This window comes from Oryzias latipes, chromosome 22, assembly GCF_002234675.1.
Source record: "Oryzias latipes chromosome 22, ASM223467v1".
NCBI lineage: Eukaryota > Metazoa > Chordata > Actinopteri > Beloniformes > Adrianichthyidae > Oryzias > Oryzias latipes.
The window spans coordinates 11,412,946-11,436,800 of record NC_019880.2 but is presented as its reverse complement, the minus strand read 5'-3'; the positions used below and the strand labels follow the sequence as shown (position 1 = coordinate 11,436,800).

Below are 23,855 nucleotides of genomic sequence, written 5' to 3'. Positions count from 1 at the left end.
TGTTTATATACCGCCAATTATGTCGTTATCGCAATATTAATCACCAATATCGCGAGTTTTCCTCATATCGTGCAGCCCTATTAGTAATCAATATTGCAATGCAGATATAACTTGCGATACATAAAAAAATAGCAAAACAACTAAACTAAATATATCATCTCCATTTTACTGCAACTGTTTAATTTAAATAAGAGTCAACATTACTTCAATTATACTCCAAATAACCCTCGTCTACATAGCAGGCGAGCACCTAACATAGAAGGGCCCAATTTGGTCAAATGCATAAAGGGATTTATTTGATTCGTTAAATATTCCAAGCTGCCATAAGATTGTTTTAGCACATTTAAGATTACCTTTTACTGCAATTTTTGCGATATGCATATTGCACAGCTTGATATCGCGATAACGATAGTTAATTAGTTAATTTTACACTTTTACTGTTAGTAAATTTTGAAACCAAGCATTATTGCTTCAATGTTAACCATTGTTAATATTCGTCAATCTCAAAACTTCCAACTCCTGGACATTTTAAAACCCTCTGGTTGCTACACTTACATACATAAATACAAAACCCGGTTTTATTTTTGTGGCTTTGCTGCTTCTTCTGGATTTTACTCAGAGAGAAATGGGCCAGCATGGTTGAAGGCTGTAGAATTGCGATCGAACAGAACCGATACAAAGTCCATCCAAAGTCCGTGTCTGCTTCCAGGCACTGCCAATGCAAGACAGAGACACTTGATTGGATAGAATCGAGACCAACCAGCAGGCTTTTTGTTGGCAGATGTGTCACACTAAACTGAAACTTATGAACGCAAAATCAAAGACAGGAAGAAAGCGAGATGAGACAACGTATTTTAAAACATTTGTGTTACAAACGCAAAAATATTTTTTGAAAGCAAAAAAGTTATTAAAAGCAACAACAAAAAAAGTTTTTGAAAGCAAATATTTAATATTTTTATCTACTACTTTTTTCGTTTGCAGTGTGCTGGCAAAAATATCTCTTCATAATCAGACAGTATTGCTGATTAAAAAAAAACATTTCAAGTGATTTTTTTTTCAATTAAAAATGACCACGAACCAGGCCAAAAATACAGTGTGCTACTTATATGTGGGCAAAGTGGGAAAGTGGGACACCTGATGACTCTGTTTTAGTTCTTTCAGCTCCTGTCAAATGATTCATCTGCTCACTGTGTACTTATCCAATTATCTCTGTGTGGCCCAGACGTGGTCTCCAGCTACAGCTTAGACCTCACATGGCCAAGCGTCTGCATATTTAACAGGAACTTCCAAAAAAGAAGCAGATTCAAAGCCCAAATCAGGCAAAGTGTTATGGGAAACAAGACAGTTTAGTTTTGGGTTGACCCAGTTCAACCATAAAACACAGATTTGTTTAATATGGCGCTTCACCTCATTTGAGCTCTGATCCAAGTATAATACCCTTTTTTAAGGGGGATTTCAAAGAGAAAATCTTTACATTTCTTTATTTATTGTTTATATTACAACAGAAAATCTTTTGATCCTTGGGCAACTATACCTTATAATTAGAAACCTTTAAAAGACCCCCTCCAATGAAAATTGTGCTTTTGGTGTTCCGTTCCGATGCATCCACTTTCATCTGAGCTGGCATCTGGCTTAAAAATGTACGGCTGGAGAGCCCAGATATCGCACCGGTAACGTCATGTTGGGATTTTTTAAGGGGCTGTAAGCTAGCAGGAAAGCACGTAAACAGAGAGCTCTCAGTAACGGGGGAGGGAAGTGTTCACAGTACCGTCAACATCACAGAGGTGGACTTCTTTTAAATAACTGTTGCCCTAAAAAAACTACGTGCTAGAAAATGACGCTTTTTTTTTAATTTTAGCTAAAAACGATAATCATAATTAACAGACCACTGGATACGCTTTCAAAATAGCTCAAAAAATGAATGAAGTGAATCTATTTGCATAAAAATTGGAAAGCTGAAAACAATTCTCATTCAGATACAAAAAACACCAAAACAAAGTTTTCCAAATGCTTTACATCAAGAGTTTAGTCAGAGTGTTCTAAATCCAGTCAAAGACTATCATGTGGATTGACGTCTACAAGATTCATAAAAAGAAATCACTTATGACTAACACTTTTTAGAGAAACCTAATGAAATTGTCAGGACACATTTATTCAGCGTTTCTTCTTAACAGCAGCTGTAGAACCTCATCCATTTATCACTCGAACTAGATTAAGTTCGACACAAAAGAAAGAGCTCCGGTTGGCTCAGAATTTCTGCCTGGCATTGAATCCAATGTTTTCGAGGAGAGGAACGAGCCAAATGGAGTCAAGATTTACACAATCTGCTCGTTTTGTGACTGAAGCTTTTGCTGCATATGCTGTAATGGTGGAGTCAGATGGCAGCTCTGTGTTGCCATGTTTAACGGCTTCAGTATTATGGTCTTTTTGACAGTTACTACCACATAAATGGCAACAAATGACATTCATGCAACCTTGCTTTTAAATAGCGTTAAGAAACGCTTCTGAAATATCTTCAATGTTTGTGCTTTATCATGGGAAAAAAAGCTAAAACACATTTCAACATTTCGTACAAAGCCTCTTCCAACTGTGAGTACAAGCGCTAGTATGTACGATTTATGTTAAGCTAGCATTTAAGAATCAGAGTTTAGCCCATTCACGAACGCACATAACATGCCCAGTGTGTACTTAGCATGATGGTCCAAAGGTTAACATACGACAAGATCAACCTTCAAACCTGCAAACTACAAAGTCAAAATAAAACTGATTGTGATGAGTTTTGGCATACAATTCCAGTATTTTAGCGGTTGGGTAGTCGTGAGTGAATTTAGACAGAGCCAGCCAATGTCAAATTAGTGGCTACATTTTCATCCCAAACTGAAGTTCCCCACATCTTGTAAATTTATATTTACAAGATGTGCCCATAATTTATAATCAGCAAACTTCCTCCTATCCTCCAGCGGAACTGAATTCCAGATATCTTTATTCAGACTAGTACATCCGAGCCCCCCCTCCCTGGCTGACATTCCTATTGAGTACGTAATCAAGCTGCAAAATCAGACAAGTGAGGCTTTTAATTCATCTGCTCGATAGACGGTTCCATTAGCATAAGGCGAGCCTCAATTTCACACAGAATTTAAACACAGACATAATATCACGCTCCAGCAAACCCTTTTAATCTCAACAGAGTGGTCTGGGGAGACAAAAGCCAAGCAGGGCAATAAACCAGCTGAACACAACAAGCACACTTCTCTAAATCATCTTTCCAGTCATCAATCACTCACTCACGCACTTCCACTTTGATGTGATCTTACGGGTTGAGCGTCAAACAACCCCATTAAAAGAGGCCACTCCAAGAGGCCAACCCACCGGCTTGAATTCTATCTGCAAATCAGGGATAAAAACTTGATACAAGCTACATTCAGGCCTGGAGCTGCTTCACAAAACACTTGAAGCAGCACAGATGCAACGTCAGCATTTTCCCCGGTTCCCATTTCTGCCAGCTTGAGCAGGAGGAGATACCCAAACTGAATCAAGTTAATCCTCATTTCAAAAAGTGACGTCATCGTCGTCATTGTGATGACAATCGGGCACCATCTGCTGAGGCCAATCTACACACCCCATCGCAGCACTGCAGGGTCAGGAAGGTCGTCACCATGGAGATCCATTCAACTCATGAACTCCTATTTACTGAAGTGCTGAAGGATAATGTGTCGGGTTATAGACCTTTAGCAGAGTCCAGCACACGCAGATAATGTGTTCAAGGAGGGGGAGAAAGAAAAGCGTGAAAGTTATTCGGTAAATTGATCTTCATGACGCCCAGCTCTTCCAAGAATGAAAGAAGACACTTCTACCTGCACCAAACTAAAATCCTAAAACACTCAATTCTAATAATAAAGTATAGTAATTTTGCTTTAATTGAAAAGTCTTGACAAAAGTGAGTTATAACAATCTTAAACAATTTGGGATGAATTAGGCCGAATCCAAATACTTCCCCTAACCCTACGGCTTCTCCCTAACCCTGCATTTAGTCCTCTAAACCAGTGTTTTTCAACCAGTGTGCCGCGGCACACTAGTGTGCCGTGGGAGATGGTCAAGTGTGCCGTGAGAAATTGCCCTCATTAACTGATCTAAAGGCAATTACCATCTCCAGGAAATCAGCTCTTTGTTCATCCAAACAGGCCCTGATAAAACACTGAGGAGTTAAGAATATAAAATATAAAATTATTTTTTCTTTGTTTTTATATGATTCTATTAAAGACATTTTGATAAGAATAACGGGATACCGTGATTTAGCTGCAGCTATAACTGTGTAAGGACAAGTCAAACCCCTTTAACTGTCTCCACCAATCATTCTTGAAGGCTTAATCACATGTCAGTCTGACCAATCAGAAGTGGTTAAAGTATTCACTTCCTTGTTTCGATTTAGCGCAAAAAAGTCTCTCTGTTCTAACAAAAATACCAGCTAAAGCTCGTCTTTAGCGGTGTAGCTTTCCACAAAATCTGGTATCATACTGGAACAAGAACAAAACCATGAAGCTCAAAGACGCTGGTCTGTCTGCGGTCGGCGGATTACGGGCACTACATCTCCCATGATGCAGTAAAGTGACTGTCTTAGCGCACAATGAGTCTCTCCTCTCAACGTCTTAAAACAACGAACACACATCAAACAGTTTTTGAATCTTTTGACTTAATTTTTAATACATCTTTTAGAAAAAACAGCTGCAGCTTCCAGCGTTTTCTGCAACAATTATCAAAAAAATGCATGTGAGATTGCAGAGCGGCTGTAGATCAATACAGACTGAGCTTTTTCTTTTTTATTTATTTATATATTTTTTTGGATGCTGGTGTGCCGCGGGATTTTTGTCAAGGTTAAAGTGTGCCGTGGCTCAAAAAAGGTTGAAAAACACTGCTCTAAACGGTAGCGTTAAGGGGGTAAAAAGAGTGTCCTCGAATTCAGACGTTAGTCCCAATCGATGACATCATCAATAGTCACAGTCAGCGCTACGCACGTTAGCGCGTGCGTAGCTGCCAGAGCTCAGAAAATGCATAATATTGGTTTTAGAACTCTGAAAAGGTCACGCTAAAACAAAACTTTGTTACTTTCATATAGGCCTGCACAATATACCGCATATTTATCGTTATCGCAATTTCAAGCTGTGCAATATGCATATCGCAAAAGACGGTGAAATTTGCAATAAATGGTTGCCTTAAATGTGCCAAAACAATCTTATGGCAACTTGAGGCATTAAATGAATCATATAAATCCCTTTATGCATTTGACCAATGGGATGGAGCCCTTCACGTTGTTGACCAATCAGATGGAGCCCTATTATGTTAGATGTTTGCCTCCTCTGTCGACGAGGGTCATTTAAACTGTTGCAATGAAATGGTAATAATGATGTTTGATGATGTTGGTTGTTTTGCTCTTTGTTTCATATACCGCAAGTTATATCGTTATCGCAATATTAATCTCTAATATCGCATATCGCAAGTTTTCCTCATATCGTGCAGCCCTACTTTCATAGCACATTCACGTGAAGAAAAGCGCTTCTCTTCCGCGGCACAGTGCGAACCAGAAAACCCCCACAGTGGAGGGCTCGGCATCCGTCCTCCGCAAGGGTTAGCACTTTTTATCTATTTCCGACAACCCTACCCCTCCAAATGCCCCTACAAGAATCCATATTCCAACATAACTTAGTTTCTTTTATTCCATTGCATTCTTTAAGCAAGCAAACTTGAATGTATGTACCGTACCATGCTATTCTTAAGCTTTTACAGTAAACTATATCCATCTAAATGGTATTCAAAAATACTAGCCCTGCACAATATACCGCAAATTTATCGTTATCGCAATATCAAGCTGTGCAATATGCATATCGCAAAAGACAGCAAATTTGCAATAAATGGTTACCTTAGATGTAGCCAAGCAATCTTATAGCAGCTTGAAGTGTTTAATGGATTGAAAGAATCCCTTTCTGCATTTGACCAATCAGATGGGCCCCTTCACGTTGTTAGTTGTTACCTAATTGGATGGCGCCCTATTATGTTGTATGTTCGCTTCCTACGTCAACAAGGGTCAATTGTAGTATAATTTTTAAGCTGTTGTAATGGAATGGGAATAATATTTTTGGTTGTTTTGCTAATTGTTTATATACCGCAAATTATATTGTTATCGCAATATTAATCACTAATATCGCATATCGCGAGTTTTCTTCATATCGTGCAGCCCTAAAAAATACCATATAAAATTCAAAAATATGATATTATCTTTGCAATGTCTATAACAAATAGCTATATTCCTACCCGGAAGAAAAGCGACTCGATCTCTGAGGCATTGGTTTCCGCCCAGTGTGGGTACCGCCCATTTTATGACATCATCCTAGAGCCGGCTTTGGCAGCGTGTCCGTTTCATCCACAAAAACAAACAACATCCGAACATTTGCAAAGATGGATAAGCATGAAGTGTTTAGCTGATCACCACTAGCTCCGTGGAGAAAGTGGATGTGTGTGTTAGCCTGGGGGGGGGGGGGGGGGGGGGGGGGGCGACTCTTCTTGGTAGGCTCTTCACCTTTTACGGAAATGTGTTCTGCTGCAGTTCAAACTTGCAAGTGTGAATGCAATTCTAAATGGTACATGGCCTAAACTAGGCCTGCACAATATACTGCAAATTTATCGTTATCGCGACATCAAGCTGTGCAATATGCATACCGCAAAAGACGGCGAAAATCGCAATAAATGGTTACCTCAAATGTGCAAAAACAAACTCATGGCAGCCTGAAATAGTGAACAAATAAAATTATTCCCTTTATGCATTTAACCAATCGTAAGGACCCGTTTACGTTGTTGATCAATCAGATGGAGCCCTTTTATGTTTGATGTTTGCCTCCTACGTCGACAAGGGTCATTTGGAGTATAATTTTTAAACTGTTGCAGTGAAATGTAAATGATGTTTTTGGTTGTTTGGCTATTTGTTTATATACCGCAAATTATATCGTTATCGCAATATTAATCACCAATATCGCATATCGAGAGTTTTCCTCATATCGTGCAGCCCTAGCGTATACTTAAAAAGCGCTTTTCTACCTTTATTCAAGATCCAAAGCACTTTACAGTCCCAAATGAATGAATCATTGTGTGAATGTGCACACACAAATTCACACAATGATGGCGGCTCTGCTGCTTTACATGGCGCCAACCTCAACCATCGGGTGCAGTGTGGGGTTCAGTATATTGCCAAAGGACACTACAACCTCTGATCAGTGATTGACTGCTCTACCTTTCACCACATCTGCCCCAGTCAACGAATGTTATCCACAAAACCCTTTTAAACAGGCTTTAGGTTGTTATGAATAAACAAGTTTTGTTGAGTTGTGCATGGACTTATCATCAGGGTCATGTGGTCAAGTCCTTCCCATGGAGGTGTTTATTAATGCTGAAAGTCATTCCTGATGCAACTGGACTGTGACTGAACCAAACTAAAATAAAAAAGGATTAAGGTGGTTAAACCTTACAAAGCTCATTAAGATGGAAAACAATAGCACGTCCAGCTGGCAAGTCGGTTACATTTTAGCGGTTTCCTCCTCCCTTCTCCGTCTAGAGAAGAAAAGACATTCCTAGATGATTGCATGCTGCAGTGACTGACACACAACACAAAGATCCCGCCCCATTGTTCTGGCCAGCACAGTAGCTGCCGCTGACAGCATGTCTGCTCTACAAGATGCTTGCCGCCATCCCTCATAGGTCCCATCCACAGACACCCTCCACCAGTTCTAAAAAAAAAAAAAAAGAAACCCCAATCTAAGCAGCTCTCTCCAACTACAAAGCTACTGTTGCCATCAGTGTCTTCTCTTTAAAATCTGAACAAAGCCTCACCCTGTGAGTGCTCTCTGATGTTCTGGGAAGAATCCGTCAACCACAAACCAAAGGTAAGCAAAAAAAAGCATCAATCCAAAGATAGTTGACCCACTTTTGATTCATTTTTGAATTTTCTTTAGGTGTGCTGCCTAAATTGCTGAGGCCCGAGCTTTTTTTAGTGGTGTAATTACACCATTTAGACATTTAGACCCTTTAAAATATTACAAATGGTCTCTGAAATTGTAGGCGTTTTTCAGTCCAGTTTTGTATGAACAGTTTCCCTACAGTCACGTCAGATGACTTTCATTCTACGTTCTAACCAAACCCGATTTGTACATCAACTATGCATCCGCCACCTCTCTTTTGACACGCGTTAAATTCGTTGCAAGACGCTTCTCTAAAGGTCAATTCATAAACCTGATAGGAGGAGCTACCATCAAGAGTTTCAAACAACCTTGTTGCTACATTGTGACAGCAGTGGATGATGTTGAGGGAAAAGCTCAGGTTTATTTCTTTGAAAGTGCTGCAGAAAGGCGTCTGCAACCATGTCGCCATGTTTGGCTTCACAAGATCATTCAGAGACTCTTTTAGTACGTTGACCATCTACTGCTGGGGCAGCATGTGGATGACAGACCCGGTACTTTTGTCTCTCTGTGGTCCACTTTGACAATTTACTGTGGTGCATAAGTCCAAAGAAGTTAAAAATAAAAATAAAATATTCTTGTCTCAATACAAATATGGGCATGGAGTGTAAGGTGCTAGGAGTGCCTGAAACTCCAAATGCACTTGCCATATTGAAACTAGATACCTCTGACGCGCAAATCACGTTTGATGTGAACGTTGCATTCCAAGTTAAATAGATTGAGATCAATGTCTAGTTGAATTCAACAAACATAATTTGGAAGATGGTGGTGAAAAAAAGTAAATCTTAAGTGAACTGCAACAACTTTAACTTGTGATAAATATCTGACCAAACATCTATAATTGACAGATTTATACAATTATGCTTAGGTCCTAAAATTAGCCTAATTTGTGGTGACCACCTTCAGGATTTTCACAGACTGAATCTTTAGTTTAGGAATAAAAATAGCAAAAAATTATTCTTACAGAAATTCTTGCAAAGCAAAAAATAAATAAAATCATTTTGTGGCATGTTTATACAGCTTTATTACTATTACAAAGAAGAAGAAACTCGGCATAATGAACAGCTCAAATAAAGAAAACATTCATTTTTATGTTACATACTTTTTCTGAGTTCCTAGCTTGGTCGTAGTCTCTACGGAACAAGTAATGCTTTGACTACACCGAAATAAACTAGAAAACACATTTTCATGCGTTTCGATTCATATTTTAGCCTGTGCCGAGTGTGCAAAGTCAATATTAGGACAGAAGTGTGTTCAGGGTTCCCCTGATCTTTCAGAAAGCAGCGTGGTAGCGGGAAGGATGGAAAACTTCACCCTGAAATGACCAGAAACCTTAGAGTACCAGAAGGAAGAGATGAGGAGCTTTTTTCAGTAACATCCAAACCAAAAAGCATACTTCTTAAAATGCTCATTAGGATAATTGTTGGTTGCTTTCATAGCTTTTCTGAATAAGTTAACATTTAAGTGCGTTACATGACATTTAAAAACTTGAATAACTGCAGTGAGGAAGCACAAACTGGTGGATACCCCATGTTGGTGCATTGTGTGCTGTGAGAGCTTTAAATAAACCAAAACACTTCAAATCCATGACAAGAAATCCATTTTAAATAAATAAATACAATTTTAATAAACTGAAGAGAATTTCTTTTCTTAAATTGAATTAAAAGTTTTGTCTCAAAAGTACTTGACGGTCCAAGTGACAAGTGATTGGTTATTATATTTCAAACAAGATTCTAGTTTGGTTAATTTGAGATTCACAAAAACATCTACACCCACATTTGATTTGGCTCACACACAAGAACGGAAGGAAAACAAGCTAAGGGAGGAGAAATACTGTACTCATCTGACCGTTTATCGATTAACACTTGCTCCTCCTCACTACTCCACATAGACCCAAGAGAATAACTTTGTATTTGTGCTACTTTGGATTTGGCAGTAAGCTGTATTTCCACTTTAAATAAACAACAGCGGCCGTGGGGCAGAGGCAAAGCGCTTGACCATTGATTGAAGCATCACAAGTTCTGTTCCCACCTTGATTGCCCATTGATTAAAGTGTCCTTGAGCAAGACACTGAATCCCACAAACCTCCTGGTGGTTGAGGCTGGTGCCATCAGATGGGAAAGCACTATGTGAGTACACGTCATTTACTATATACCAATTTACTAATAATAATATCAATTCATTCTTGGCTTGCTGACTAGTCGGTCCACATTCACGCTGTAATGAACCACACCAGAGTTCATTTGCAACCAAACTAAAGCCCACTCTTGGCAAAGAACAGGCCTCATGCCACACACTTGCTCAAGTTAAGGGGATTGTCCAAGGACATCAAGTCTGGTCCAGACCAAACAACCTTTTTTCTGGAAAGGAAAAAAAAATTAAAAAACAAACTCGTGGATTTTTTTTTCAGATATATTGTTTGTCAAATAAAAAAGTTTTTTTTTATAGTGGATACCATACTTGTAGAAAAGATATGTAAAACAGTTTTGAGTAAGATTTTATAAACAAGAGAGTATAAACAATAATGTTTTTCTAAAGAAAACCAAACCACAGTAAGATAACCCATCGAGACGACTGTTGTTTTTATTTTGGGCTATACAAATAAAATTGAATTGAATAAACGATTAGATCTGAATCTGGTTTTGTTTCACCTGTTATGGACCTTGCTGATAAGGCCTCTCTGTTGTGCCTGCATTGCATCAGGGCCGCCACGCCTCTACACCAGTAGAGTTGAGCATTTACACATAAATAGTAAAGCCTTAAAGCAATAATATTTGTTGTTGTTTTTTTATAACAATAAGTATAACATATTTTAATTCCTGAAATTTAGAAATTTGCTCAAACTCAGGAAAACAGTAAATTGATTTGAATAAACATTGGTTAATTTTGATGACAAATGATTATTAATGCTATAATCTTATTTTTAAATTAAACAAAACAAATTGACTATCTTGGAGTAATAAACCCAACAATACATTTTTGGGAAGTTAAAGCAAGATTTGCTGACCTGCGATTTTGAAAATCTGATGCCTTACAGGGTAAATAAACAACCAACGACACATCTCTTTTGTTTTTCCACATGGTCATTTAAGGTGGGACTGGTGCGTTTATTGCCAAGTACTGAAGTAGAGGGGTTGCTGAGCCAGAAAAAGTGATGTCACAGAGCTGAACTGATGGATGTGTGTGTCCTGCAGCACTCCCACCAACATTACTGTGGTCACTCAGCAGATTCTGTGAGAAGGTAAGCACAGAGAAGTGGTGCTTAGCTGTTACTATTTGGTCAGTCCAAATGACTAAAGGAAGGCGGGATCAGTTGGGGTTAAATAAATGCCTTGTATTTGGCAGACAATATAAAGTTTAACACTTTAAAAGCTCTAAATGTTCCCTTCCTTAAACTCAGATTGTCTTGTTAGTAGTAGGAATTTCCAGCTTTTAGTGAGAAATATGACCTTAGCTTGAAAATGTTGAAGCATCATTGCAACCTCACATCTGCTGCTTTACAGCTTTTCAGGGAGCACAACAAAGAGCCCAGTTGGACCAAAGCTTTGGTTACCGTCTGTCAGAAATTACACAGAGGTGAGAGCATCCACTCAGACACTTCCAAGTGTTACAGAAAACAATATAATGAGAGGTTTTTAGGGTTTACGTTTTACAAGGTGAGAAGACCCAGGCCTCTGTTTCCATTTGGTTTTCACAAATGGTAAAAAAAAAACAACAAGTATTGGTGGCTTTATTACCCTCCTTCAGTCCACCAATACTTCTTCTGAAATAAAAATAAAGCCCGCAGTGGTAAAAGCATCGACTCAACTTTGAAGGGAGTACTTCATAAAGTTTGTAAACTAGCAGTCGGCTAGTGAAAAAAATTAGGCTTTTATTGGAAGGGAGGAAATGAAGACCAAATGTGCTGCGCTTGGAGGAAATGAAGGCACAAACAGCACCTTTGAGTTTTACTGTCTTCAGTTTTATGCCTCGTGGTTCCTGGAGAAACTGCTCAACAATGACTCAACAGTTCAGCAGAATATAATAATAACTATCAAAGACAGTACCTTGGCCAAAAAAAAAACCCAGGTAATACCATATTATGTGCGACCGGATAACTTTAATACAAGTCTATGAAACTTCCTACAAGCACAGTGAGGAATCTTTACAGTCGTTCGACCGTTTATGAAGTAACTTAATTCCAACGCATTCTCACCTGGAGAAAGGCCGTTTTGGATATCGGCTTTGAACCCATATGCAACACTTTATGCAAAACTCCTCCAACCACGCAAAGTTGCTATTTTCTGCGATTTGTGTCGATTGTGTAAGCACTTCACTACTGCAAAGGATTGCATTTCAGCGCAAAACTGGTTTTCTCTGCTTTATAATCCGCTGGAAATACATTCATTGTATCGGTTGAAGAGTTACAGTTGTTACAGAGTTACAGTTGGCCAAAGAGTGTCAACTCTAAAGCTAAAGCTCCTGTGTTTAAGGGTTAAAGAAAGACAAATGGTACAAAACTATTCTATTGACATTTAAACACACAAACACAAAACAAAAAAATTTGAGTGGAACAGTTCTTAATTTAAGAGAGAACAGGTCAACTTTAGATCCGCAATGTTTTTTAATTTCAAAATTTGAAAACCAAAACTCATAATCCTTTCCCCCCAAAAAATGCATGAAAACAAAAAGATTAAGAGTAAAGCCTTAAGTCAATAGAAATACAACTTTTACAACCATGAGATGCTAAGAAGAGTTCCTCATGACTAAGAAGGTTTGGGTCACATCTCGGAGTGAAAGTGGCAGCCGGACAACACAGCTGTGAGGACTCGGCGTTCCCTTCACACCCGCACTTGACTACTAGTCAATGGCAGAGTTCATTAATGCAGAACTACGAAGGGCAGTCAACAATAGCTTTTAACAGCAGCTGTCTTGGACAATCTGTGTCAAAATGGTTTTTTTATGGATGAGATGAGTTTTAGGTTCTCATCTTCCTTCCTCTGTAGCCTCAGCGTCTAACCTTTGGTCTTTATAGAACAGTCTGCTCATCCTAATGGTCCATGTTTAAAAGACCCTCTGCAATGAAAATAGTGTTTTTGGTGTTTTTAATATGTTCTTGTGGCATTTTTCTCATGGAGGACATTTATAAAGAAAAATACGCTTTAAATGCGTCTCTGAGGATTTCATTATTCAAATCAATGTGAATCAGGAGCAGACAAAAATAATGCAGTTGCAAAAAGCTTGAAATAATGACGTAGGTGCTATAATCGGCAGGCCACAACATCCCTGCTCCGCTCCATTCTGATGTATCCACTTGCACATAAATAGATCCATGTATGTCTTTGTTTTCCTTGTCTGAGCTGGTATCTGGCTCAAAACTCTACGGCTGGATAGCTCGGATATTGCTCGCCATAATTGTTGCAACGGTAAAGTAATGCTAGAGTTGTTAGGTGCTGTAAACTAGCAGGAGAGCATGTTAACAAACATATGATGTAAAATTGAGGGGGGGGGGCTTATTCCATGCCAACAGTTCCACCCTCAACTTTAATGAACTACTGCCACCTTGCAGAGACTGTCCTAGAACAGGTTTAAAGTTTAAAGTGGAAACAGGTTTTTTGGAAAAAAACAGAATAATCATAATTTTAACACTACTGGGAACGCTTTTAAAATAGATTAGAAGATGATCGGAGTGGGACTTAACAAGAATGGACATGCCTCATAAGAACACAGAGCATTTTGTAACCCAAAACAGAGGGTAAAATTATGAAACAATATCCCGAGCTGAAGTTTGTTTATGTGGTTTTGGAGAATACACACCTGTAAAAGCTCAGGTGAAAGGCAAGCTGATGGTTCAACATCTGTACATGTAACAAGCATCAGTTATATATTTTATATGTCATTTTGTAATTGAAACATCTATCCAAAAAAAACTGTACAAAGTAAGTGATTTAAACCAACATGGTAACCTGATTATGGGATAAATACAGCTGGCTACAGAAAGGCCAGTACAAAAGACATCATTGATTTCACAGTGTTTAAAAATGTACAGGGGAGCTCAGTTTTAAGTAGTAAAGCCAAAGAGATGTGCCTTGGAATTAATCTGGTCTTAACTTTGACCTTTTACCCCTCATAGATCTTAGGGGAGATCTGATTTATAATAATGTGGTTTGGACAGAGCCTGCCACTGGATGATAACAAGATGCCCCAGGAGTTGGGGGGCTATAGAGTCTTTGTGTGACTGGCCCAAAAGAGTAAATAATCTCTGGTTGTTCCACCACAGAAGAGCAAGGCTTAACACAGGGACAGTGGATGCAGATCCAGTGTCCAAAATCCTGCCAGAAATCCCATTTTAATTATAGGGAGCATTAAGCTTCTTAGGTGGCATGCTGAAGGACTGACCAGTGTGGAAAGGAGGTTAAGGAGGTTCACTTAGGGCAGACAGCACACCAAGACCATGAAAGCTCATGTATCCCTCTGTGTGCCTTTAAGGCTATTATCAGTGGATTGTCTCTGCATTGATAATCCTGATGTCTGAATGCCAGTTACAACTTTCCTACAGACCACCTGTTCTAACAATGGACAGCTGTCGTCCCTGACCAGGTCACAAGCTTCTGCCACCGGTACTGCTGAAGTAGGGGGGTGGAGGACTCAAGGCAGAAGAAGAGCCAGCCCTTTCTTTGGTAGAAACGACAACAGAGTCAACACAAGTTAGCAGACCGTCAGGCGTGAATCAGTGGTTAAGGCTCATAAATTGTTGCACTTAAAATGTGACATCAACGGAGGTCTTCATAACTAGTCTGCACAGACTGAGCAGAGTAAACGTATGGTTGTATGAAAACGACAAGATATCATCTTGAAACAACAGCCAATTGTAATTAGAGTAGCAACCTAAAACAGCTGTCAACATGCGATAAGTGATAAGAGCCCAAAGATTAGTACACCGCCTAGACCTTTATTTCACAGACCCCATTGACTTATCCAAGAGTTAGAAAAGCTAGAATCAATCCACAAGACCAAGACCAATAACTTAATCTTAATCAAAATGTTACATGCAAAGAATACACGTTTGTCACAGATGGTCTCCTTAAAAAAACACCCAATGTGCATTTTCATAACGCATAGTTGGGATTCCTAAGTGACAGAGCCTAATGATTAATAACCAGACAGAAGAATTATTTAGCTAGTCCCGCAGACATGCAGTGAGAGTATGAAACTGTACCTTAGCTATAAATAGTTGTCATTATTTTATATTTTTTAATTAATACTGGCACAAAGACATTTTCTGAGATTCAACTCAGTAAATTTCTTTCATTCTACATCTCAAAATTTTTATGTTTTATCCGTTAAGACCATTGTATTTATTTACAAATAAATTATTCCTGAGTTCTGGAAAACATCTTCCAATCACATTTTAATTTACAAAAAGGGAGGTTGCTAAATAACAGTTTATGTTGGGAGAGAAAGAAATGTAATCAAGTGGTGCTGCCTGCTTTGCTTTCTCAAAGTTTAAGGCTCCATTTCCTCACATCCACCACAGATCATCTGCACTCATGTAGAGATTGCTTTGGATAATCCATCCTGCCACAGAAGTAAGTACATTATAATGCTTTAAATACCTTAAAAAAACAATAACACAGTTGCAGGTATATATATGGCAGCGACACCTGCTCTTAGGTGTTTATCTTCAGACTGTCTTTATTCCACTTTAGAAGAAAATGTGACTGGTAAATTTAGCAACCAAAAAATAAATAAATAAAAAGTAGTTACAAATGCAAAGAAGGAGCATCACAGCTTGTGCCAGAAAGGTTTCTGGTTTAAGAGACTTAGGGGCAGCTTCATGAAGATCAGCGCAGGGCTAAGCGCTTGGGTTCACGCCTTCTTCTAAGAGGAACTTGTGAAGGTTGGGTTAACAAGTAATTGAATGTTATAAGCCGTTTCTGAATTACTGTGGAAGCACAAACAGTTAAGTGGCAGCTCTGATTCAGGCCTTTCTTCACAGTGGAATGGTCTAGCATTCTTGGTTCAAATGAGGGAAATTGCCTAAAGTCTCCATGGCTTGGTCTGGCTTAGTTTGGTTTGACACTTTCAGACAACCCAGAGTTCACTATTTTTTGTCCGCACCAGTGTTCAGATGAGCTTCTAAAATTGCCAAACTAGACTATCTAAGGAAATGAACTTTGGTGCAGACTATTGAACAGCCAGTTGAAGGTGAATCTTGAGGGGAGCTCAGGTCTTGTAAATGTAATGTGAAGTATTCGTAAGGCTGATGGAAGTTGCACGGACTTAAGATGTACAAGTGACGCTGTCGTCCGGTGCCCTTACGCCATACTCTAGTCGTTAGTAAAGCCCTAGTCACAACTGCCCTTACAACTAAAAAGAGGCTGTCTACAAGAAAAGTCAAGACATTTTAAACAGCAAACCAAAATAAAACTTGTTCTCTGGAAGTACTCAGAGAATTCAGCACAAGTGTTTTTGTGAGGGAAGGGGAGCCATGACACACTGCCCAATGTCCTCTTACTGGATAAACAGGTTTTCTGCGCAGCTACTTTGCAAATGAAAACCAGCACATGCACACACGTGCAGCCCAAATTGGTCTTTTGATAGCAGATAGTTTAAAACTGCAATTCTAATTGAGTTAAAATGACATGCAATTAAGTTTAGAAAAAGGCTGCAGCAGCTTCTAGGGCGACTTAAGCAGAACCGGATATAATAGACCCATTTTGTCAGGTTTATGGTATTTGGACTAAAAACCATATTTTATACGTTTCCCTGGTCGTAAAATGTGTTGCAGTCCATAAAAGGCACGTATAAATCATTTTCAAAAAAAGTTTGACCCCCCCCCCCCCTAAAATCCCAAACATTGGTTTTATAGAGTTCCTGTTCTGTAATGGGATTAAGGGGCCGATTTATCCCCACAAACCATCTGGAGCAACAGATTTGCCCACAATTAATCACACCCCTTTTGCTGATGAATGAAACTACAAACCCCCACGAAAACGACTAACAAACATGCTCCAGCGCGGATCACATGTGACCGAACATGCCATGCTGCTTTCTGGGGACCGTTTTACATGATATAAACCCAACAGTCACATTTTGTGGTAGGAAAAGCCGGCAGTGGCCTTAAAAAAAAAATGTAAATAATTTGTGGTGTCCTTTCACAGAATTCCACCCAGCAATACAGCTCCTCTGGCTGTCCCCTGCTGAAGGGCAAAAACTAAGAGGTGAGCTCTTGTATCGCAACTATCCCCAAAATGACCAAAAGCAAGTACATAAGTCAGCAAATCTCTGAAATACACAAATAAGCAGCATGGAAACGTATTATTATTCTAAACAGTAAAAGAGTACATGCCGTGTCTGAAATTCCAAAGCAGGCATGCAGACAATAAGCGGAAGTGGTCTCCATTCATTCACCACATCATCAAATTGCTCCAACAGAACAAAGTTTGCAAGCTTTAGCCGGTCCGACAATGAAACGTTGTGTTCTGAACATTAGGAGATCAATATTGTCTTAGAAACAACCCGGCAGACTTTAACAAACGCGAATTTCGTGATTCTCGACTATTGACCGTATAAGAGAAATGGACCAAGCGAGCGTGACATTTTGGGCTTGCGCATTGAAAAAATCTTGGTAGCCATGTATATTTTTAGACTGTTTGGGGGATCTACAAAACATGTTGCCATTAAACTCGTGTTGAAAGTTAAATCAGGTCAAACTTTGACCAATCACAGACTCCTATTTGGTAGAGACTCATGGGTGCACTTTTCATTCACAAAACTGTTTGAAAATTGATAATGGAGGAGAAATTAATAATTACAGTTTGTGCTCAGACGGAATTATACCACACCAAGTCTTTCATTTATTGGAATAGAGCCGTGAAAGAAAAAGCCTGTAGCAAGATTCACGAGATTTGCACCACTTCGACATTTCACACCAAGCCTCTTCAGACGCTAGGTAGCGGACAAGCGCTAGTAAACAGCAGAAAATGAAAAAGAAGCCCCTCCTGGTTTGTCCAGTGTGAAAACCGTAGGCTAAATGTGCGTTCAAGAACCTTGTGCATGATGCTTCCATAGGTTTATACCATCACTGTTCTCAACCCAACCATTTAAACTCTGAAGCTGACCTGCTATATCGTAGCACTCGTATGGTCCAATTGAAAAGAACTGGCAAAACTGTTTACAAAGGTAGATTACCAAATATATTTGTTTTTTCCTCCTAAACAAACCCATATTCCTTGAACAAATAAGTGATTAGGTGCTGGTGTGATGCACCTGTCAGTGTGAGCAGGTGATTTACTCCACCAGAACCACAAAAAAAAAGGTCAAATAAAGCTAAACTGAACTCAAAATAATCAGAACAAATGCCTACCAACAACACCTCCTCGCCACACCAAAACACTGGTGTGGGAAATTCTATTTATACTGGTGGGCAGGGTGAGGCTCTGCCACACAAAACACAAAGTAAGGAAACTATAACAAGGGAGGGAGGGAGGCAGAGGAGGAAACAAAGAGGAGGTGTCCTTCCTCCTGGTGACCTGCAAGTTAAAGATCTCAAAGTGCTCACAAAGTCAAACTTTTTAGATGACTTGACCTATTTTTAAGAGCTTTTTTTTTCTGATAAAAAACTAAAGGGGGGGGGGGGGTCATGCATGATCTGGGCCATTATGGCAGGATCTCATGAATGACATCAGCAAGGACATCTTTGACGTATTATAGGTGGGTTTTGAACTCCTCTACACTCACCTCCTCCAGAGCAGACACTGTATTCCTACAGTGGGACATCCTGGTGGTGAAATTGGAGGCAGTTGGCGATTTATAATCTTCGTTTGTCTCTGCCACAAACTCTGAAACTGTGATTTGGTCCGGCATATTTAATCCCTTCGCTCATTAACAGTAGAAGAAGAAGCACTTTCCCCCCCACCCTCCTCTTGTCTGTTCGGTGTTCAATATCAGAGAAGAAGCCGTGTTAGTTGGGGTGTCTTTAAGGCTCCGGGCAGGTAGGAAAGCATGTCTGGGTGTGTTTATGTCCTTCCCGGGTTTGTTTCCAACAGAGGAGTTGTTGGGCTGCCGCTGCCGTTGGGCTGAGATGGATAGGTTTTTAAAAAACTCACTATCCAATGGGTCTGCTTCTCCCTCGTCGTCCCGCTCGGTTCAGAATCTCATAATCCCACTCGGAGCTCACTTAATAACCTTATATCCTTCGCGGTGTCCCAAAAAAATCCTCCCCCCCTAAAAAAAAAACCTGCGACTGCTCCAAGGCTAGCTGAACACCTCCCCTCCCTCCGAGCGCCGGGAAACAACAAGCGGGCGTTTCAACGAGAGCGCAAGAAATTGACAAAGGTAGAGGGGGGTCTTCAATGAAGCCGAATCAACCAATGGGTAGCAGCTGCTGGGAACGAAGAACCAATCACCACTCACGGATTTTCGATGCCTTCAATGTCACTCGTAAACTACTGTATTGTCGTAGAAGGACTGTTTTGTGTGAAAATGTGTAAACTTTCGAAAAGAAGTGAATGTAACAAAACTATAAAGAAGTAAGGGAAAAAAACGCTAGTATAAAACAAAAACATTATATTTAAGATAGCTATATAAATTGTTTTTATTTATTACCGTTATTACATGTTTGCATAATCTCAGGGAACATGAATATTTACTAAACGGCCAAAATATACAGCAGCTGTTTTAAGGTGGAATTTTTTGGTGTTAAAGATACAGCTCCTGGTGGTGTGCGTGGGAATCTCTCAGAGTACATTTGGCTCAGCTTCCAAAGGTAAGGCCTTTGTCTTTACTACAGCACATTCCATTTTCAGCCAGATATGAAAGCAACAGCTGACATGTGCCAATGTTTGATGACGCATCGTATGAAGAAAAAAAAAACACACCCAGTGAGTAACAGAAGAAGGTGATTAAAAAAGGCAACAATATTTACTAAAGTGTTAACTCTTGGTTCAACACTTTTTGTTGGGGGCCAAACAACACAATTTTCTCAATCTCTGCTCTACTTTTATTGATGTGAAATAATTTCAAGCAATAAAAGTCGAGACATTTCCCACGGTACCCAAACCTATCACCCTGACAGCAGTCACAAGCAGTTTGTTTTAAGGTGGACAAATGAAGACAGCCATGTGCGCTTTTTAATTATTTTTTTTTGTGTGTGAAAAAAGCTGAAAATTTGCTTAAAGTTTATAAAATACGATAATAGAGACACCTAACTGGAAAAAACAAGTATTACTGCAATATTTCATGATCATTTTGGAAAGCAATGCATGGTCAAATTATGGCACAAAAAAGAGAAAACCATTAAGCAAAAGTTAAAATCCAAACAAATTTTTGTGAAAATTTTATCAAACTGCAAAAAAAGTAAAAAAAAAAAAAAAACAAGATTCTTGTTTACCAGAAAATCTTTTAAAATGCTCAAAATAGATGTTCTTTAGTGAGAAAAATTAATTATTGTGCTGCTGGAGCTGTTCAGTGTTCATATCAGCCTATTTAGGACTTATTGTCTCTCAGTAAAAACAGAGCTGCCAAAGGAAATGTCCACACAATCTTTGTGTTTTTGTCCCAAAGTTATCTGAAAGTGTGCACTTTGTTCAATTTTTTATATTTGGCGCAAAAGCCTACCAAAATCCTGTTAGGGAAAAAAGTTAAAGGAAGAGAAAAACGTTCTATCTTTTCCCTTTGCATCAATTTAAATCGAATGTCCCTCAAAGGGATCAGGAGACTGAAGTACAGTACTCTGCAAAAACTGTCCCCTTGAAATAATTCAAACATTCATTTTCTTTAAAGAAGCAAAAAATAAAATAAAATCTGCCAATGGCAAAATTTATTTTGCTGAAAATTCTTATTTTAATATTATTTTTATTAAAAAAAACTGCCCTAAAAAGATTATTTTTCTTGCAAGACAGAATATGAGACGATTTCCCTTAAAACAAGGAATTTCTCACAAATTAGTTATTGTAGTGTAGCAATTTTCTTTACATTTTGGGGACTCAAAATTCAGCCAGGACAGCAGCTAGCTGCCATTTATTAACAATTGAACTAGCTTAACATGTAAATCTCAAACTGGGCATCGGTCACACATTCTTTCAGCTCCACAGCATCTCCTGGTGAGCCACTATGATGAGCCCGAGACCCAGGCTGACCCTGACTGTCTCGCAGCCCAGAACTCCCCGACAAAAAACATGAACAAACTCTCTGAGTGAACATCTGCTGTCCAGAAACAGAGTAGCTCTGTCAGCACAAGAAAAGATAGCCCTTCTCTCCAGTGTTTGATCATTTTCCAAGACCTATTACTCTTCACACGCTAAAATCTAAATCAAACTATGTGCTATTGATGTTGCCATGCTGTCCTGCAAGCACATTTTTATGTCACAAATGCTGCATCAATGTAAGCATGGGGACTGATCTCTGACTTTACTGATATGTGTCATCATCAGTTTCCGCAATTAATAACCGAGCCGCGTTTCTTGCAGGCCTCCGGGAAAAGGGGTGCAAGGCCGTAGCTGTCAGCTGCTTCAGTGAACCGAACAGTGGTCCCTTTTACCAGCAGAGACCCTCCTCAATATGGACTTTGTCTGCATGCAAACCACCACGTGGCCTCAAGTCAGAAATGCAGTTGTTTGTATATGCTTTGGTCACAGATGCCATATATCAACATTTCAAAAAATGATTTAGTAAGAACTAAAAGAAAAAAATGTTCGTTTTGTTTGCAGCTTTACGTTGTAACTTATAGAAAAAATGAGCTTCAATAAAAAGGGCATGAGTCATTTTTTCCTAAATGCACTGCAGTGACATCGTGGTTGCATAACAGGTTGGATGACTCCACAATCCAGCTTCTAAAATTAAGAAACTGAGGACTGAATGCCTTCTTTGTTTATATTTCTGTCATTTTCAGCTAATTAAAATAACTTGTTCAGAGCCAATGGGTTGTGTGCACTGTCTGATTTTAGGAGTTTTGCTTAATAGTCATGCCCTTTCACTAAATACCTCCATAGAGAAAGTTTGTGAAATAGACATGACTGCTGCATATCTGGAAAAATTCAGAAAGTATTTTCTTGAGTGCTGAAAACCAGAAGAAAAAAAAAGGACAAAACCTTATTTTCTGTCAAACCCCACAAGGATATTCAATAAATTGATATCAAACTTGTTTATAAATGCATAATTTGCTAAGAAATTCCTTTACATTGCTTTGGAACTTTTCATCCATCTTCAAACCCTGGTGAACCCCTTTCAAGGTCACGGGGTTGCTGGAGCCTATGTCCAGCTACTGTTGGGCAAAGGTGGGGTACCCTCTGAAGAGGTTGTCAGTTTGTTGCAGGGCCACACACACAAATGCACACCAAAGAGCAATTTGGAGACACCAACTAACCCATGAAGACGTTTTTTTGTGGGAAGAAGCCCTGAGAAAACCCACACATGCATAGGGAGACTATGCAAACTCCACATAGAGGTCCCAGCAGGGACTGTAAGGCGAGGGCATAATAACCACTACACTATTGCGCTGCTGCTTTGCAACTTTGTAGAACTATAATCCCTTGTTTAATGAAGAATATATTTAATTGTAGTCCTGTAATCTTGACCCCTGTTTTTATTTTACCAAATTTTATTTTAAAAAATGAAGGAATTTTTCAAATTAAACTTAAAATTGAACCATTTGCAAACTACAGTATACAGTAAAATGTTCCATTCTCTTCATAAAATTTGTTAAACCCACTGACTGTATATGGGAGGTGGATGCTGTGACCCCGCCCCCTGGCATTCCAAACAGGAAGTGCCCGAAGGCTCCAAGAAGCTAAAATCTCACAGACCTCTATAGAGAAATAAACCGCTAATGCTCAGTCGTTATATTAGTCAGAATAACTATTCTTGCTTTGCTGCCTTATTTCAATGTTCTTGCCAATTTGAGCTTTCATATTTTTTTCTGTAGTACAAGTCATTCCAGTTATTAACTGACCAATCAGATGCTTTAATAAAAGTATAAGGTCTCATGTCAAATGCTCAAAATGTTTGACAGTTTAGCATGCTTTCAAGTGGTAAGAGTGTGGCCTTGCAACAAGCCCACTCCTGATTGGTGCTAGTAGTTTCCATGGAAACTTTGACCCTGATCAATGCCTGGATTGAAAAGACCTGGAATCTGACCCTGAAGACCTGCTGATTATTTTGGATCTGAATTTAGATCTGTCCCCGTTTTTACCCGTTATGCTCAGTTTATTCAACTCTTTTTGTGTGTCATCACAACCTGACAAGCTGAATGCCACTCTGTCCCAGCTTCACCCTCCTGCCATAAACTCAATGTGTTCCCTCTGTGAGCTGTTAGAGTTACCCGCCCCAAGGGAAAGTGCTCATCCTGCAGGAAAAACAACTGCAACATAAGGCATCTGCACTGTAAAGTAACATCTCTGTGCAGTATATAAGCTGAAAAACTGCAGTGCAATGAAAAAAACACACAAACTTCTTTAGGAGCAAAACAAAAAAACTTGAATGCTCAATTTGGATTTTTTTGTGATTGTCAGTGCTGATAATTAAACATCAGATGCTGCATCTCTTTCGTTCAACATTATTTTTGAAAAAGTCTTTTTTTGACTGGGAAAAAAAACAAAACACATCAGGGAAAGATATTAAAAGATTGTTGGGAAAGGAAAAAGCAACGTTGAACAGTTTTACCCCTTCAGCTTTTTATAAATAGACGGCAGAATTTTTAAAAAGTGGAAAAAACAAAGTTTCTGACATGTCTGTTCATTTTTTAAAGTAACAGGTCCAAAAACATATTTTAATATTCTCTTTTCATTTTTTACATTTTAGAAGTATGTTTTAAACCTACTTTAGGTCATTTTGAGCCCCTATGTAGTGTAGTTTATTTATTAATTTTAAATCTTT

At 39.0% G+C, this 23,855-nt stretch overlaps 1 protein-coding gene across 4 annotated transcripts in view; it reads right to left on the bottom strand.

Moving 5' to 3' along the window:
* The window catches only part of asap2 (ArfGAP with SH3 domain, ankyrin repeat and PH domain 2), a 63,328-nt gene extending 44,052 nt beyond the window's left edge, over positions 1–19,276 (bottom strand). For all 4 annotated transcript variants that reach the window (XM_023951826.1, XM_023951829.1, XM_023951828.1 and 1 more), the window contains exon 1: positions 18,723–19,276. In XM_023951826.1, the coding sequence (XP_023807594.1) occupies positions 18,723–18,848 (126 nt within the window). In that variant the 5' untranslated portion in view covers positions 18,849–19,276. The remainder of the gene's footprint in view (positions 1–18,722) is intronic.
* Between the last annotated feature and the right edge of the window lie 4,579 nt (positions 19,277–23,855).